A 19,479-nucleotide genomic window follows, 5' to 3' on the forward strand; every position below is an offset into this window, starting at 1 on the left:
CCCAAAGTCCCAGCCATACCACAAACAGTGCTTTAAGGGGGTACGTATATTTTATAAACCGAAATTGTTTTTTTTTATTTAGAACAATGTTGTGCACATATTGATTGCTGATAAATTATTCAAAATAAATATTGCCTAAATACTAAATACAATATTGTGAATATAATTTTAATTTTATAACTTTTTAATAAAGATAAATTTGTGCTTAAGGCAATGGTATAGATATAATTTAAATATGACCTAGTAGTTTAGTAACAATTTTTTGAGGATCTTCTTATTTTTACAGTGGTGGAGAAATAAGTGCGAGATATTTAATGAGCAATTTCTGTGCCTTTATTATTGAAATAGAATTTAATTTAATAATTTGCTTTAAAACAATATAGGCCATTATATTAAAAAAAAAACAATTAAAACAAATGGAATGTACCCAAGTATTCATTCTTGAATTGAAAATATTACACTTTACCTACATACACTATTTACATTCACATTTGAAGGCACTAGTACAATAACTAGAAATGTTCATTTTTTTAAATTCTTTCAAGATATTTTTTTTTTTTATTTGAAATAAACAATCTATACTATAGGGGCACAAAAGGTTTATGTGGTTAGAGTATAAAATTAACAGGCTACACTAGATGTAAGAAATCTTCCACCAATGAGACTCACTTAGACATAAAAACTAAAAGCTTTGTAAATGAATCAACAAAGAAAAACGGAGCATCATTAATAAGAATATGAAATAACAATTAATACCATTTCCTTTGGTATGCCTACAATATTCATGATAATAGTTTAAAAAAAACTATACAATTTTAATTATCACATTTTTAATAGTTACAATAACAAGTTATGTCCAATTTTAATTTAGGATATGACTGGTTTTTGCAATTTATCTGGTAAATCCTAGCTGGTGGTATTTAAAATTGTAATACTGGTATTCATCATGTTTTTATTAGTAGTATCAACGGTATTACCAATAATACTGTATTTTACGTCATTACAGTAATTATTGAATAATGGAATACCAATATTCTCAAATTCTTAAAATACTTGGATACTAGTAATTAACCAATATCGGTATATATTATGTTGAAAATAAAGTCAGCTCTACGCTACCTAAATGGTATATAAAGAACAATTATTTTAAAGTTATATTTTTACATGTTATTAAAAAATCTAACTTTTTAAACCGATTATTATATTGGATAGAATAACAAAACTCAAATAGAACCGTTAGGATAGTTTAATGAAAAAAAAAAAATGTCAAGTATAATATTTTTACAAAAAAATAAGTAGACTTATCAGGTTATTACACCGGTGCCTTCATTTTACACGTCAAATTAGATAAGATACATTTTAATTAATTATATTTTAATAAAATACAATTATTAAGAATGGTATTTCTTAATGTTGAACCATAAATTAATATTTAGTTAAAAATAAAATTACATAGAAATATCAGTCGTATCATCAAAGTTATCCATAGGGGCATAAATTGTTTTATAAAACGAATCTATACAACTATCAGGTATTGCTTGAGATGGTGAAATAAGAGTAAAACCACTTTGAGTTCCAATCGCCAACCAACGAAAAGAATTAAAATTCTGGTTCCAAGATACCTGTTAAAAATAAAAACTATTATAAATTATACTTTTGTACAATACATTAAAAATATAATTGGGAGACGGAGTGGCCGAGCGGACTAATGCGTCGGCTGCGACGCAGTCGACCCGAGTTCAATTCCTTGGTCACGAGCGGCATTTTTCTTCGGGCAAGTCACGGTGTCCGAGGATCAAGTGCTGCCATCCCCCACCCAGGCATGGCAGATACCTACGGGTGCCCAATAAAAAACTCTGCCAAACCCAACACACGTGTTCCCCCCCCCCTTTACCAACATTAAAACGCACAAAACCAATACAGCTAATGGCCATAGATTAAATGGCTGGGCTTAAGATAAAAAAAAAAAAAATATAATTTTCACCTTAGTTATATTGTCAAGAGGGTATCTTAACAAAGGTTTGCTGTCATCTTGGTCATTCGAATTCTTTTCATTTAAAAAAAACTAGCAACAGAACAGAAAAATCAAATATTTTTGTTTTTAGAAGAACTAAAATACAAAATACATCATTTATACTTACAAATTTAGATTCAAGTCCAAATTTTTTAACGGTTTCATTAAAATGGTAACCATCAGAATACTCTGATTGAGTATTATCATTTGATAATAATTGTCTTACCATCAATTGAAGTACTGTCTGAAATAAAAGATAAATATCATATAATACTAATCAAAACAATGTATTGATTCAAACTAAAACATGATAACTTAATAAATATTTTTCAACTAAATTAGTTCAAATTATTTTATTTCTAAAAAAATTTGTTTACACGTATTTTGTCTTTGTCCAAGTCATCCGATTTCGGGAACTCTTGATGCTTATAAATAAATTAGCAAAAGTGAAAGAATTTTGTCATTATAGAGTGAATTGAGTCCAACATAAATAATTGCAGTACCTGCCACAGTTGTTTATTTTGTATCATTTGAAAAAATATGATTTTATCTTCATGATTTAACTAAACCATTTTATGCGAACAATGAACAAACTCAACCATTGTAGATTACTGGTATATTAGGATGTGTTTCTCGTTTTGGTGTTGCAACATCAGTCAGTCCATTAGAACTTATACTTACCAAAATGAAATCAAAAAAACTTAGTTATTTAGAAGTACATCAAGCATTGCAAAGCTTAGTAAAGTATCTTGGATATAAAGATCTATGGAAAGGGTTGGTTCCACCCTACATAGGGCCTGTTTTACAATCATAATTTAAACCTCGGTTACGCTTAACCCACTGATTTTACCGCCCGAATTCCGCGGTTTAACCTTAGTTTGACTATTATAATACAGGCTCTTAGAGATATTACTTTTACTGGTATTTATTGGGTTATGTATGAATATGTTAAGCAAATATTAGGCCAACCACTATTATTTATGTACACATTTTTGGCAGGAAGCATAGCTGTTCCACTAACAATGCCATTTGATGTTATCAATACAATTCATCAAATTGAATTTATTGAAAAAGAAATTATTATAGAACCTCATGGAAAAGCTTTCAAATGACATCAAAGCAATTATTGACATATATAAAACAGTTGAAAGTGATGGAACATGTGAAATTTTTAGGGGTTTAGTAGGAAATCAAAGTAGCACCTACAAGTGCCATAATGGTATCTACATTTGAATGTGAACAAACATTTTTTTAAAATAGAAATACATTACATTTCTATAAAAACGGAATAAAAATAATAAATATAATTTAACTATAATAAACTTACAGAGTTTCCTTTTCCTATATTATTGGTTTCTGATAGAAACAGTTTTTCATAAATAACTCCATTTTCATTTCCAGTAGCTATGACATTCATCCAATCCGAAGTAGAAACAGACTAAAATATTTTGTAAAATTTACTAATTTAATACATTTATAATTATTAAAAAAAACTGCTAACAAACCCAATGAGTACTCTTTTGATAAAAAGCAGGACCATAAAAATCTTCCTCATCAATGTTTTTTAGTAAATCTCCAGATTTTCCTGCACTATATGATTTATCTTGATCACTATTTGCACTTGAATTATCAGATTTATATGATTCACCATCACCGCTTATATTGGATTCATTAAGAGTTTTGTTTTCATCAGTGTCATCACAATTAATTTTTTCATCGTTCTTTACTTCATCACAGTTACCAAGTATTTTGTTTCTATTAATTACACTTTTTAGAACATATAACTCGGGATTATAACCATCAAGATCATCGTCACAACTTGAAAAATTAATAGTCCGAACTTTTGAGAATACGGGACTGTTAAATAATATGTATAAATCAGTCAATAAATATTTTTAATATTACCATACAACCAACTAACTTACTTCACAACTTTACTACAATACACCAATGTGTAACACTGCTGTAGCCAAGTACAATCAGATGGACAGTGAGATTTCTTTTGAAAGATAGGATTTTCAGTAGACTTTAAATCCCATAGAGTTACATTACCATCGGTTGCCGAAGTAGCCAATATTGTAGCATTAAAATAATTCATAGAAAGACCTTAAAAACAATTCACACTATTCTCATAACAAAGTAAATTATTTGCAAGAAGTAAATAATAAGCTAACCAGTTATACAACTTCTACTTGCTATGAAGGTATGGCTTGGATAAAGTATATCATTAATTAAGAATATTGATTTCAAATTTATATGGAACACACTCACAACACCATTTGAATATCCACAAATAAGAGTTCTGAAAAATTATGTGAAAATGTTAATAGCATTGTTTTAGCAAATTTAAAAGATTTATTGCGACAAGATTTTCATCAATTACAGTAAATTAAGTAAGTATGTACTATACACCAGTCCTGTCTCCTACCATATTTCTAAAAATATACAATATTTTTTCCCAGTTCTAAAGTCTTGATTCTAAAATGAACAACTAAACATTCTTAAGAGGACGTCATACCCACATGTGTTGTTTCCGTCGTATAAGTGCGTAACATAGCAAATTTTATGCTCAGCAGAACACGTGTACTTCCGTTAATTTAAAAATTAGAGTGAATTAACCTCTTATAAAATCTAAAGGTAAGATTATTATCTAGGCAACCTCATGGGTTTTTTAATCTTATATGTAAAAATTCCGTGTCACGTCTTTGTCCAGAATTAACTCCAAAACTACCGGACCGATCTTGATGACATTTTTACAATGTGTGTAATTTGGCCGAACTTAAAAGATAGGCTTATTGTAAAAGGGAGAGGATCAACCCCAGGAGGTGATAAAACGGGAAATTTGAGATTTCAGATGGAAATTTTGTTTATAAATGGTTGCCATGGGTTGTTAAGCTATTATAATAATAACAATAATAATAAAAAAAAATTTGCTTTACTTTTTAAATATAACTTATAATATTAAAATGTGAAATGAAAATCTCTGTACAGACTAAACTCTGGAACTACTTATCAGATCTTCTTGATTTTTTTTTAACGAAAGAGTAATTTACGTAGAAGGTTTATATGAAAGAAAATTTTAGGAAAATCCACGGGTGTATAATATATTGCCATATTGGTTATTATTAGTTAATCGGGCATGTTTGTATTATTATCTTTTGTCAATATACATATTATATATAATATATACAAGAAGATCTGATAAGTAGTTCCACTAGTTCCAGAGTTTAGTCTGTGTATTTATATAGTTAGATATATATATAAATAAATGTTTGTGGGTAGATTAGACCTCTGGGAAGAAGATAGGTTAATTTACCAAGGATTAAATTTGGTTTTTTTTTATTCATCGGATTTTAGTACGGTTAGGTTAGAATAGGATTTTGTATAAATTGATTATATTAATCAACTGTAGATTGAATTAAGTAAAAACGACAAACTTGGTATAACTTTGATAATTTAGAGTTAAATCATACACTTACGTACAAACAGCACAGGTTCTGCGATCTACCGCAGGTAGATTGCTTACCTGATAATGTACTGCTGCAAATCAGAATTTTTGTTCCGGGCAATGGAAAAGTTAAGATGAATGTTGAACACCATACACCGAATATTAAATAACGAATTGTAAAAAGTTTGAGTCATATAGAGTTGATACATTTAACGGGCAACGAAGTGCACGGGATCAGCTAGTATATTTTAATTTAAAAGTGAGTTATGTGTATTTTAAGATGTTCAATCAATTTACAATTTTAAAATACTCATAACTCGCGTTAGAATTAAACTATAATAAAAAGCCTATGAGGTTGCCTAGATAATAATCTTACCTTTATATTTCATAAGAGGTCAATTCAGTTTAATTTTTAAACTAACCGAGTTACATGTGTTAGGCTGACCGTACAATTTACCATGTTACGCACTTGTAAGACGGAGACAACACATGCAGGTATCACGTCCTCTTAAATACAATATAATACAATGAAATATAATGCTATAATTATTATTACAACAATTTTTGAAGTTAAAACAATTGGAAATCAACAATCAGAAGGCGACGTCTTAAATTACTAATTAACTTTACTATTAATGTATATATATTTATTTTGTATAATTGTTAAACTGTTATTGTAATGTAAAAATTATTATTTTACTGTACATTTAAAATCTATAGTTTTTACTTAATTAATGTAATGTTATTTGATATACAAAAATGTCAAAAATTGTAATTCTATATACCTAAGTTTAGTTAATAAATGTCAGGAAAACTAAAAAAAAAAAAGAAACCTACGTTTTAAAAAACAATCTGGTCTTACATAGTTACATTATTTTTCAGTATTATCAATATCAAAATACACAGTATATAATATCTTAGTACGTGATGTAAATTGATATTTATTGTTTAATGTGTTACCAAATGTTTAATTATATTCATGTGATATATTTTAGTATGAAGAGTTCATAAGAAAATTGTTGTTCTTACTTGAATGGTGAAACTGACTGCCAACAAACTTTTGTACATTGTACACCACCTTCAATCCATTCACATTCAAAATTTCTTGCTATTATATGCTTGGCTTTGTAAATGTAAAACCTAAATAAGTTCATTGAATATCATTAGTTTTTATCTTATTAATAAATTTACTATACGTTTTAAACAATACATTTCTGAGATATCATCCATAAAAGGCATAGCAAATACAGGACAATCTCCACAAGATGTACTTAACGCCAACAATCCTATTTTTTGGGGAGGTTCATAAGCTCCAGAAGGGCACCATGCCATATCCCAGACAGCACCATAATCATGAGCCAGACCATAAGACATATGTGGTGTACAAAAGGCGGATTCATCACTGAAAGAGATATTAAAATATGTATAAACCAATAGTATTAAACAATTTCATATGATTAATTAGACTATATAATTAGAATAAGCTTGAATAAGTTTAAAAATAATATTCCACTATACAAAGCTTACATAATATTTGTCAGAGAATCGAATCTCCATAACTGCACAAGAGACGAATATTGATAAATATTCATCTCTTTATGCTCCAGATCTGGTTTAGGATGACATGATACAGCCAAATACTGTGTTTGAACTTCCTTTGGAACAGGACACCATGACATAGCCCAATTAGGACCACCAGTAAACAGCCAATGCATACCTATAAAATAAATGTAAGATAATTAAAAAAATATTGAAAGCATATCAGCAGTAAATAATATACCATTGACATAAACAGACTTGAAAAGATCAACACAAATTTGTTCATCATCTGAACTAAATATCTTGCAAGATTGTTGAGTAGATGGTAGATAATTTAATGCTTCATCATTTGTTAAGACTATAACATCAGATTTAAAATCTTTGTGACAAACATCCTTCCAAAAGGTTTTTGTGAAACTTAAAAATAAAAATAATTTAAATGTTGCTAATGAATAAAAATTGAATAATTACTAATTAAGTTATGATTTTGATCTTACAAATTATAATAATTTAATAAAGGCTTTAAGTATATATTTCTGTGCCCTTCATATTTATCTGTTTAAAAAAATAAAATGACATAATATTAAATTAATGTTATAAAAAAATGTTTAATTCAACACATAAATTACAACTTACTTAGAGTATAATTGTTTAAACTATCTTTTCTTTTATTAAAAACAATATCATGAACGTTCATAATATGATCAACAATGTCATTGACATTTATTGTAATAAAATTACATAAACGACACATAAAATCCTGTAAAAAAATAATTAAAAAATATATTTGCTTATATTAAGTAAAAAATTGAAGTCCTACATGATATTCAGTAATATATTTAGTATCTGGATGAAAACTTAACACGTTTGGAGGCCTTCTTTTCCGGCGCATTTTGTTAACTCTTTTAGACTAAAAAATAAGATAAAATTAGAGGTATTTATATAATATTATACATAATACATAATCAATGTTACTACTATTTAGAAAAATTTCAACTCACATTGTCATTGGTTTTATTACTATTATCTATGTTAATCACACCTTTACACGTTTTCAGTTTGTGAGTTATTAATGATGATGGTTTAACTTTATTTCCACAGTCTTCACACCTTGTTAACAAATGTGTAATGTCCTAAAAAATAATATATTGATTTATTTGGAGGGAGCAAGTGTTGGGTGTTCATCACATGCAAAACCTTGTATATTATTAAGCATTGTCAATTTGAAGTATTAAATACAATTGGAATTTTAAAAAAATTTTCTCATAAGACAACCAAGTTGAAGACAGTTTTAATTATTATTAGATTATTATTAAAAAAAAATTACATTCCTCGCTCTTTTCAGTCTAAATACTAATTATTTTAAAATGGACTAATATTTAGATAGTTATTATGTGATAGAATTATTATAATTATTTAATAGTATGACTTACATCAGGAGTTTTATTGCAAAATATTACATGGCTCGCAAATCCTGAAAGACTTTTCTTAACAGTTTTACAATCTTCACAACACAACTTTACTCCACGTTTACGTACAATGCTAAAAGGTATGAATTGTTTTAATTTATTTAATATGGTATCATAGTTTCCTAAATCCTAATAAAAAACAAATAAATAAATAAAATATGACTGATTAAAATAATCTTGGTTTAATAATAATATTATTGTCTATTTAATCAAACTATACTTACAAGTATTTCTTCTCCATCAATCCAACATAAATTAAAATGTTTGGAATAGTGCTTAGTACGATATTCATTAAAAGTCATTTCTTTTTTACAGCGGCCACAAGTCACCTTAACATTACATTTTGATTTTAGAAAATGTATATTTATAAATTATAATCAAGTATAATCAGCTTACCATTGAATCGTCACTTCTTTCTATAATTTTTATACCAGATTTTTTAGTTATATCTAATCCATTTTCTATTTTATTGTGCAGTCCCACTTTATCCTAATATACAATACAAATTTTGTAATATTTATTAAACACATAGTTGTATAATTTAACAGTCTTACTGGTCTAAATTCACATCGTTTTACATGGCTAGCAAAACCAACTATACTTTTTTTTTCATTCTGACACCATTCACAAACAAATTTAACTAGTTTTTGGCGTGCAGCATATTTTGGTAAATGTTGTCGTAATAAATATTGTATCGCATTCTCATCATCAAAATCCTAAAAAAAAAAGTTTAATTCAAATTATGTATTTAGGTTAATACAAAACAAGGTTCCATTATCTGCCACAGTTCCATCTACCTTTGGTGTGAGGGGAATGCTCGTTATACCTACTGGTGTATAACTATACTTACAACATCAAGCGCTACTTTTTGTGAGAATGGGTCAATGCCCCAAAAGACTAAGAACAATCAGCCTTAAATGTGGTGGGTGCGTTCTCTCTCTGGCCCACGCGCAACAAAGACAAAGCGCATTTGCTATGTTTTTTCTATGTTTTTAAATAATCTTAATCTTTAAGTAAAATCACCCATTACAAAAAAGATAGAGAATAATATTTTTGAGGGAATGACATCGATTTCTCTAAATATTGTTTCAAAACAATTTAAATATCATTTAAATTTACATCATTTTTTGTTTCTTTTGAAAGTTGAATACAAAGTCAAATAACAATTAAATATAAAATTGATATGTCATTCCCTCTAAAATATTATTCTCTATCTTTATTGTAATGGGTGATTTTACTCTAAGATTACTTACAAACATAAAAAAAAAACGATTCTGCGCAAATTCGTTTTGTCTATGTTGCGCGTGGGTCAAAGAGAGAAAACAAATAGTGCGCTGACATCCTCATAAAACACAGCGTTTTACCTATCTATGTAACTCTGATATCGCTACATGTAGGATAGGCGGTTTATGTGTAAACCAAAAAACTAAAAAGGGTGACAGATAATGGAAAAGACTACAAAATAAAATTATTAGCATGAATTCAGGAATCCAACAATTACATTTGGTTTAATTTTTTTTATAATTTCTGGCAATATATATGATAAAATTGAAAATACACTTATTTATAATTAGAAACAACAACATTAATTAAGAAAAGCCTTTAACAGTAGCAAATTAAATATAAAAACCCATTTAAATATGCTAAATTTCTGTCAAACGGAATAAATAAAAATAATCAGTGGACAATTAATTTTTTTTAATTATATTTAAATAAGTTATCAATGTTGTTAAGACTGCTAAAATATTCTTCCTAATCTTGGAATTTAAATCTATTAATAGTATTGTTTCAAAAAGAAAATCTAGTATATTATTTATGAACTAATAATTAGTAATCAGTAATAAACATACATTATACACATGTACATTGTCAAGTTTAATATTATTTATTAGTCATTACTTGAATTACATAGTATAAAATATATATACAATTGTAAGAAAAATTACTCACTAGTTTTTCATCACCAATTTTCCAACACAAATTGTAATGTGTTGCACTATGTGAATCTTCATACTCCTTGAACTTCATACTTTTATTACAACGACCACAAGTTACCTTAATTAATAAGAAAAAAAAAATTAAATTGAAAATTGTAATTTTGTACAAAAACAAACAATATACATACCATTGAATTATTTTTACTGATTTCTTCCTCTGTAGGCTGGGGCAAATCAGTCTCATTAGGATTTGGAAGTACAAGCTAAAAAATAAAGCTTTAAGAAAACAAACCAATATAGGATAGTTTTTATACAAAACTAAGAACAATATCTACGTAACATAGAAAACATAGAATTATGGATATGTTTTTGCGCCTAAAGATGTTATAACCAAATCATAATTTGTTTCAATTTCAAGTTGGGTTGATTTTATTTAAACGATCCAATAAGTAGCATGACTTTTAAATCTATGACAAAAATAGTGAGGCTTGATGAGCACGTAGAATGCAAGGTTGTCATTGAGTTGGCGATGCAGATTGTATATTGCTGTATTCACATCAATAGGAACGTTAATAATTTGTCCAGTAATTTCTTTTAAGCCGTATACAAAACATAGGAGTTAGATTTGCATAAACAGAATTTGCAGATAAAGGATATGTAAAGATGAAGGATAATCTAAACATACATCAGGTTGACCCAAAACATATTCAATGATCAGGCTATAGTAAAGTTCTAATAAGATATCGATAATGATATTTTTTTTTTTACAATCTATACAACAATTTAGTACAATAAGTAATTTAGATATAGTATTTACATATCGAGAATAACAGATGGGGGAGGGCACTCAGTAGTGCCACCCGACAGATTAAAATGATAATGATATTTATAAACATTTGCTGCATCTAAATATTATTGGTGTATACAGTTATAAAGTATATACTATATAGTATACTTATATTATTTTTAATGACATTGGGGGGGAGGAGCTTCCTGGCCCCTAAGACTACATAACTCTAATGATGGAAATGATACATAGAGGGTATGAGCGGCTTTGCATCCCACAAGTTTACAGAAAACTCTAGCCCCTGCATCTATTAAATCCTAGATACGCCTATGGTGATAGGAGGGATATAACCATAGACCTATAAACTAATGGACAGCGCTTGGAGAGAGAAATCAGGGGTACGATATAAAGTAAAAGAGAACGTGGGAGAAATACCGTGTTAGTTTCATACATCTACAATACCCTCTTTATGTTCTTTTTCTTTTCTCTCTTCTTTCTTTCTCTTATATGATTCCCGTGCATTGATGGCAAGGCAGAGTGGAATACGCTGTCCATTAGTTTATAGATCTATGTGTATAACTGTATGAAAATTTCAATATCAGTGACTGTTTGTTTAGATATAAATTGTTTACTTATAGATCCATCTTCAGACTACATATCAACTTTTCGTTCCCATCTCAAGTTTGTGTTTCTGTCAAAACACATTTTACCATTTTTACTATTTTTGGTACTCTCAAATTTTTAGACTTATTTTTGTAATACTTCTGAGTGTACAGTTGACATTTCTGACTCTGACAATATTTTTTAACTTGCTCAAAATAATTCATTTTTTTTTGTCTTAAATTTGTGTATTCCTTTTACTTATTTTGTCTTTAGAAATTTGTGAAATTTCTCTTCTCTGGTTGTTTAATACAACTAGTACTTGATAGAGTATTTATTAAAAAATGATTAAATTAGTTCTTGTTGACGTTGACGCAGACCCCAGATGAAGCTATATCTTAGCCTGTGACGCAGATGTTCACTAATAAACACTATTATACTATTATAGCAATAATATTAGTATACAACTAGTAACTTATGTAATGTGTAGTACAGCGGTCACAAAATGGCAGCCCAAGGGTTAGGTTACGTTTTTCAAATTTCAATAATTTTCTCAAATTTTTAATTGACCCCCAGCCCAAAAACATATCCATGTTAATTTATTTTCATGAATAAAAGTGGTTTAACGAGTTGAAAAATGATTACCTTTTGTTCTATGGCACATTTTTTCACATGAGAGGCAAAGCCAAACACAGTTTTTTTCAAATCTTTACACCATTCACATATAAATTTTTTTTTAACAGTATTGTTTGGTAAAATTTCACGGAGTAAAACAACCATTCTGTTCTCATTTAAATAATCCTAAAAAATAAATAGTCTTTAAATATTTAATATATACCTACTCACATTACAAATCAGTAATTATATATATATATTTTTTAATATTAAAAGTAATATTTTAACATACTAATTTTTCTTCTCCTTCTAACCAACATAAATTATAGTGAGTATGGATATGTTTATTTTTGTATTCCTTATATATCATACTTTCTCCGCAACGACCACATGACACCTGTACATCAATAACAAAAAGGTGGGTAAGTGGATATCGCTCTGCTGTACAGTAGGGTACAAGAGAGTCACTATATAATGGATGGTATTAAATTTTAATTCAATAATATAATATCATTGTATATAAAAACGATTCTGAGCGGAGACAGTTTGTCAGTGTGCATATTTTATACTCCATTTATATTGTTATTACTTATTAGTAATACGGTAGCAGGTAAGTTGAATTAATATTATAAAATTACAGCAAAATAACAAGTCGTTATTCTTGATTATTTAATATGTAATTTCCTCCAAATTTAAACATAAAATAAATATAAAAAAAACTCCGTGATTTATATATTTGAGATTTTTTGGTTACAGAACCTTTTTGTAAGTTTTCTATGCTAATAACAAAAAAATTGTGCCTATGTATTTTTAATTTTTTTCAACTGCTATTTAAGCAATATTTCAGAAGCATTATATTGAATTTTGACAATTTTTGGCCCAACAAATAAAATTTTATTGATATTTATAGAAAAAAAAACTAAAAAAATTGAAATTCAAAATTGTCCATAAACAGCTCAAAACAAGTCAAAATATTTTTTAAATTTTATTATGTATAGGAATTGATAAAATAAATATATGATATAAATTTCAAGTGTCTACAGTTATAAATTTTTGAATTACCTACATAAAAATAAAAAAATTGCTATTTCAGAAATCAAGTGAATATCCAATGTAAAAATTTGAACTTCAAACGCTCATAACAATTTAATTCGACTTTCTTATAAGTAGACAAACTTATCAGGAATCTTGTATTATGTTTTTAAATCTTAGATTTAAAGTGAGTGTTGCTCTGCTGTACAGTAGGTTACAAGTGGATCACTGTAATGGATAGTGTTAAATTTGAATTCAATCATATATATCATTGTATAAGAAAAAACGATTCTGAGCAAAAATGGTCAGTCAGCCTGTGATATTAGCAAGTATATTTGATGATATTATTGTGAATAAAGTAATTTATATATAACCTATTTTTATAAATGTTTAACTACAAAATAATTAATACATTTTAAATTTGATAATTTTTTTCAAAATTCGAACTTTACACTTTAAAAAAAAAACTGTGCCTATGTATTTTTAATATTTTTCAATTGCTATTGTAAAAATATATCAGGAGCCATGTATAATATGTTTACACATTTTTACCCAACAAATAACATTTTATTGACAATTATAATAAAAACTAAAAAATTTGACAACTGACAAAGCCCATAAACAGCTCAAAAATAGTCAACATTTTATGGTGTATAGAAAATGAAAATATAAACATTATCAGTGAAATTTTCATGTAATTACAGTTATTTGTTTTTGAATAACAACAAAATAACAAAATCGGTACGGGAGAAACCGAGTGAATTGGATATCTTGTAAAAATATGAACTTCAAACGCTCATAAAAATTAATTTTTTTGATGAAGGTAGACTAAATTATGAGAAATTTTGTATTAAATTTCAAATCTTAGATTTAAATAGAATTTTTTTTAATGAATTTCTAATTCAAAATAATTGCACTTTTTTGTAAATTTTAGGTATTTTGTCAATATCTGAACTTTAAATACTTAATTGTGACTGGATCTTTAATATTTTTCATCAGTCTTTCAAACAATATAATAGGAGCCTTCTATTAAATTTTCAAGCTTATTTACCCAACAAATAACATTTTATTGACATTCATAGAACTAAAAACTAAAAAAAAATGAAACTAAAAATGTCTATAAAGAGTTCAAAGCAAATCAAAATATTTTGAACATTTTATCGTGTATAGAATATGCTAATACAAACAACCAGTGACCATTTCATATACCAACGATAATTTGTTTTAAAGTTACACCAAAAACCAAAACCAATTTTGTGTAAAAATTTTAATTTTCCCTTAATTTTTATGTTGTTTTTCCCCGCGCTTTTGAAAACCTTCCAAATGCACAAACTAGATTCACATTCCCATCAAAAGATGCTGTTGAAGAAAATCGAAGCAGTTTTACAGTCCCAAACGGTGGTGACAAACAAAAAAAAAACACACACACATCTTTGTAAAATCAATATACTCATCGCTCCGCTCAGAATCTAAAATACATACACATATAATTGATGTCAATAATTATTTCTATTATGTATTAGATCGGTGGTCATCTTAAAATTAATGTTAATATAATAATACATATTATTATGTTATTATAACTATTATATTATATTATAGTTAAACATACTTATTTTATTACTGAAAATATTTTGGTAACACCTAATATTATACTGAGGAAAATTGTAATACAAGTATGTAATCACAGACAACAATTAAAAATAATATTTTAAGAATATAGGTACAAATGTGTATTTTAATTCAATTATTTTAGATTCTGAGCGAAGCGATGAATGTATTGATTCTACAATGATGTGTTTTTTTTTTTTATTTTTGTGTCTGTCATCACCTTTTAGGACAGTAAAAGTGCTTGGATTTTCTTCAATAGTAACTTTTCTGATAGGAAAGTGAATCTAGTTGGTACTTTGGGGAGTCAAAAGTAAAAATTTCCCAGTAGTTTTCACAAGCGACGTGAAAAACAAAAGAAAAATTAAGGAAAAACGGGAATTTTTACGCAAAATCTGTTTTCGAGAAAATCGATTTTGGTTTTTGGTGTAACTCTAAAACAAATGACCGTAAGGACATGAAATTTTGACTGAATGTTTATATTAGCATTTTCTATACACCATAAAATTTACAAAATATTTTGACTCTTTTTGAGCTGTTTATTTGGCCATTGTCAGTTTTCAATTTTTTTAGTTTTTTTTTCTATAAATATCAATAAAATTTTATCTGTTGAGTAAAAAAGCTTGAAAATTTAATAGAAGGCTCCTAGGTTATTGTTTCAAAGGAAGATGAAAAAAATTAAAAATCCTTAGTCACAGTTTTTAATTATAAGCATTTAAAGTTCAAATTTTGACAAAATACGGGAAAAACACGAAAAATAGCAAATTATTTTGATGAGAATTCATAAAAATTTTTCTTTTTAAATCTAAGATTTGAAAATGTAATATAAGATTACTCATAAGTTTGTCTACCTTTATAAAAAAAAAAATGTCTAGAAGAAACTTAAATTAAATTTTTATGAGCGTCTGAAATTTATATTTTTACAACATTTGATATTTACTCGATTTCTCATGTAACAATTTTCTTATTTTATTGTAATTAAAAAACGAATGACTGTAGATACTTGAAAATTTCACTGAATGTTTATATTAGCATTTTCTATACACCATAAAATGTTGAAAATATTTTGACTCTTTTTGAGCTGTTTACGGACATTGTCAGTTATCAATTTTTTTAGTTTTTTTTTCTATAAATATCAATAAATTTTTATTTGTTGGATAAAAAAGCGTGAAAATTTAATATAAGGCTCCTGATATATCGTTCTAATAGCAGTTGAAAAATATTAAAAATACATAGGCACAATTTTTTTTTATAAGCATTTAAAGTTCAAATTTTGACAACATTTATCAAATTTATAATTTATTAATTATTTTGTGGTTAAAAATGTATAAAATGTTTAACTTTTATGGCTAAAGATTGAAAATTTAAAACAAGGCTCCGAGTAAATAGGTTATATATAAATTACTTTATTCACAATAATATCATCAAATATACTTGGTAAAATCATAGGCTGACTGACCGTTTTCGCTCAGAATCGTTTTTCTTATACAATGATATTATATCATTGAATTCAAATTTAACACCATCCATTACAGTGACCCACTTGTAACCTACCGTACAGCAGAGCGACATCCACTTATCCACCTTTTTTAAATTATTTATAAACCAAAAACCACTATCAGGTTATTAAAATTAATAATAGTTGTGTTTCTAAGCCAATTTTAGAAGAAAAAATCATGAATTTTAGAAACTGGTGATGATTGATATTCTACTATTTAATCAATTTATTCAAACACAAATCTTTTATTATTAACTTAAATCTTTACTTAGGAATATCTATACAAAGTTGTGAATTATGTTGCTAAAAATGTAAGTGCTTTAAGATGGTGAAATGTCTACATATCATATCCTACATGAAGTGGATATCATGCAAGAGATTTTAAAAACAATATAATAATAATGGAATATTTGTTTTTCAATGATAGTTTGACTTGATTACTCAAGCCATGGGGAGCCATATGTACTTAAACAAAATAGTGCAGTGCACAGTAACATTTTCAAGATTTCCTTAGGCGATATCATGGTTATATCATTTATATAAAAAAATATATATATTAATTTAATAACTTACCATAGTGTTATTATCATGAGTAATAGTTGATGTACTAAGATTAACATCAGACTCGTTCAGAACTTCAATATTTACACTCAACACTGACTATAAAAGAAAAATAATTTTTAAATTTTGATAAAATACATTGTAAAAAGATTTTTAAGTGCATACATTTTTTTTATGCCATAGAACTACGAAGTTAAAGTTGAAACTTACCATGACTAAAAAAATATGTCTAATTGTTAAAGGAATCACATTCAAAAGATAAGAAAAATAAAAAACAGAAAAACACCAAATTAACTCTACTCTTTTTCAAAAGATAATATACCAGTCGGCGACCAATTTATGTTCAGCGGCGCGCATTCCTCACCAATTTCCCATTGTTCGTGTGATTACATGGTTCTTGGAGCACCAATCAAATCATTTGACAAGTGCGAAAAGCAGTATATTCTCTTTTGAAAAGGAGTATATATAGTGAATGTAGCTATTATAAAAGTACATTAGCTACTTACATTTTGTTTACATTTTTTCAGATGATTGGCAAACCCAGAAATAGACTTTTTAACAGCATTGCACCATTCACATATAAATTTTAACTTAGCTTTAGATTTGTTAATAGTTTTCTTTAATATTGCTTGAATTGTAGATGTATCAGTGAAATCCTATAAAATATAAAATGATTAAAATAATTCTATATAATGTTTAAAATATCTAAATTTAAACGGTACAATTTCATCTTCTACGCCTACAATCCAACAGAGGCCATAATGAATCTGACGGTGTTTAGAATCATACTCCTGATATAACATTTGTTTTTCGCAATTACCACAAGTCACCTAAAACAAATTCTTGGTAGGTGTATTGTTGTAAAAGGTATTTAATAAAATTAATTTTTTTGAAATTGCCTTTTTAATCTAGTGCCAATTTATTACTATCAATAATATTTATTTATTTATAATAATATTAATTTTACCGAATAGACAACTATCATTATAGAATTAATTGATACTAAGATGGTCATGTACTAAGTTCTTTAATAGAAATGATGCAGTTTTTTATAAAAGTAAAATATTATGAAAAAACCATTAAACCCGACAACCAAAAATGATCGTTCAAGTAAATTTTAAAATGAAAATTTCTCACGACAGAATCATGACTGATGATATTTGTAGACACAAAATTCGTAACCGATCCCTGGTCGTCGTCGACTTCAAGTTTGACGTCGACAGTATCTCCGTCCATCACCGGGGTATACTTGTTGAACGTTCAATGACCAATCGCCGTTAATCTGTCAAGATCATTTGAACAAATATTTAATAAAGATTTAAGATAAACATGTTATATTAAATAACGTCGGCCGTAAAAAAACGTGAGCATTTAATTTTCGCCAAATCTGAGCATTCACGGCGACGGACATCCGCGACGCGCAGAATACGTACAACTGATTGCTGAGCATGGACAACTGGACAAGTATAGTAAGTATACTACACTTATATAACGTTAAACGTATATTATACTGTTTCGTAGTATATTAATTGTTCTATGGTATTATTGGGAAGACATATTAACACTGGGAGCGCTGTCGACGCCTATCGCACTGACGGTTAGGCGGGTTCCCCCCTACGCGGAGCCGGGGGACTCGAGTCGGGAGACTGTACGTATTTTCCCGACATTTCGCATATTATATTTTGGTCTAAGTGAAGTGCATTTGAATGTATTTGATAATATCAGTAGAAATTGTACTTACCAACGTATACAGTTAGCTATAAAAGCGTATAAAGTTTCGATACCAGAATTCATTTATTATAAAAAGTAAAATAACCAATATAAAACTACATCTATACATCCCGAATTGGAAGGTACAAATTTTTTCCACCAGACTGCGTTTTGTTAGTCTGTTTCCCCTATATTATAACTGGTATATTATGCAATATACATGACACTGACTAATAATTGTAGGCACTACAACAGAATATAATATGAAATAATATAATTTCATATATTCTGTGGCACTACTACGTTGCACCCCGGCACATCGTACTCATTGATACTAATATAAGATCTTATATTATCTATGGTCGTACTCCGGCGTTTCGGTTATTGGGTTATCACCATAGATAATAAAGATATAAACACGGACAAGATAATAATATCTTGACGGGACTGGACTGGTCTTGGTGGGTGTGGGGAGTTGAACACGAAATGTACTTCAACAGGTGGAGTTCGGGGGGGAGGGGGATATTTTCCTTTTAGCATTGCTAGCGCCGTCTTAGTGGATACTTATGAAACTAGAACACATGATACAAATTCCTATAGTTATAAGTATCCACTAAGACGGCGCTAGTAATGCTAAAAGAAAAATATCCCCCCCGAACTC

At 27.8% G+C, this 19,479-nt stretch overlaps 1 protein-coding gene across 4 annotated transcripts; it reads right to left on the reverse strand.

Annotated features, from left to right (window-relative positions):
* Window positions 1–1,228: 1,228 nt before the first annotated feature.
* Window positions 1,229–19,122, reverse strand: LOC132944454 (uncharacterized). 4 transcript variants are annotated; one of them, XM_061013803.1, is made up of 28 exons: window positions 18,850–19,122; window positions 18,246–18,390; window positions 17,831–17,938; window positions 17,615–17,764; window positions 17,121–17,207; window positions 12,702–12,806; window positions 12,440–12,595; window positions 10,596–10,670; window positions 10,421–10,525; window positions 9,025–9,186; window positions 8,867–8,959; window positions 8,695–8,799; window positions 8,435–8,599; window positions 8,003–8,134; window positions 7,822–7,911; window positions 7,638–7,761; window positions 7,499–7,556; window positions 7,243–7,418; window positions 6,990–7,179; window positions 6,673–6,864; window positions 6,492–6,602; window positions 4,189–4,316; window positions 3,940–4,120; window positions 3,520–3,871; window positions 3,342–3,452; window positions 2,142–2,258; window positions 1,985–2,065; window positions 1,229–1,622 (listed from the first exon to the last, which is right to left on the reverse strand). In XM_061013803.1, the coding sequence occupies exons 2-28, from the start codon at window positions 18,342–18,344 to the stop codon at window positions 1,449–1,451; spliced, it is 3,627 nt and encodes a 1,208-aa protein (XP_060869786.1). In that variant the 5' UTR covers window positions 18,345–18,390; window positions 18,850–19,122; the 3' UTR covers window positions 1,229–1,448. The 4 variants fall into 4 exon arrangements, with proteins under 4 accessions (XP_060869786.1, XP_060869787.1, XP_060869785.1 ...); XM_061013804.1 differs by lacking the exon at window positions 18,850–19,122 and adding an exon at window positions 18,542–18,649; XM_061013802.1 differs by lacking the exon at window positions 18,850–19,122 and having other exon boundaries at window positions 18,246–18,569.
* Window positions 19,123–19,479: the final 357 nt, after the last annotated feature.

Source organism: Metopolophium dirhodum, chromosome 5 (genome assembly GCF_019925205.1).
Source record: "Metopolophium dirhodum isolate CAU chromosome 5, ASM1992520v1, whole genome shotgun sequence".
In the NCBI taxonomy this organism is placed as follows: Eukaryota; Metazoa; Arthropoda; class Insecta; order Hemiptera; family Aphididae; genus Metopolophium; species Metopolophium dirhodum.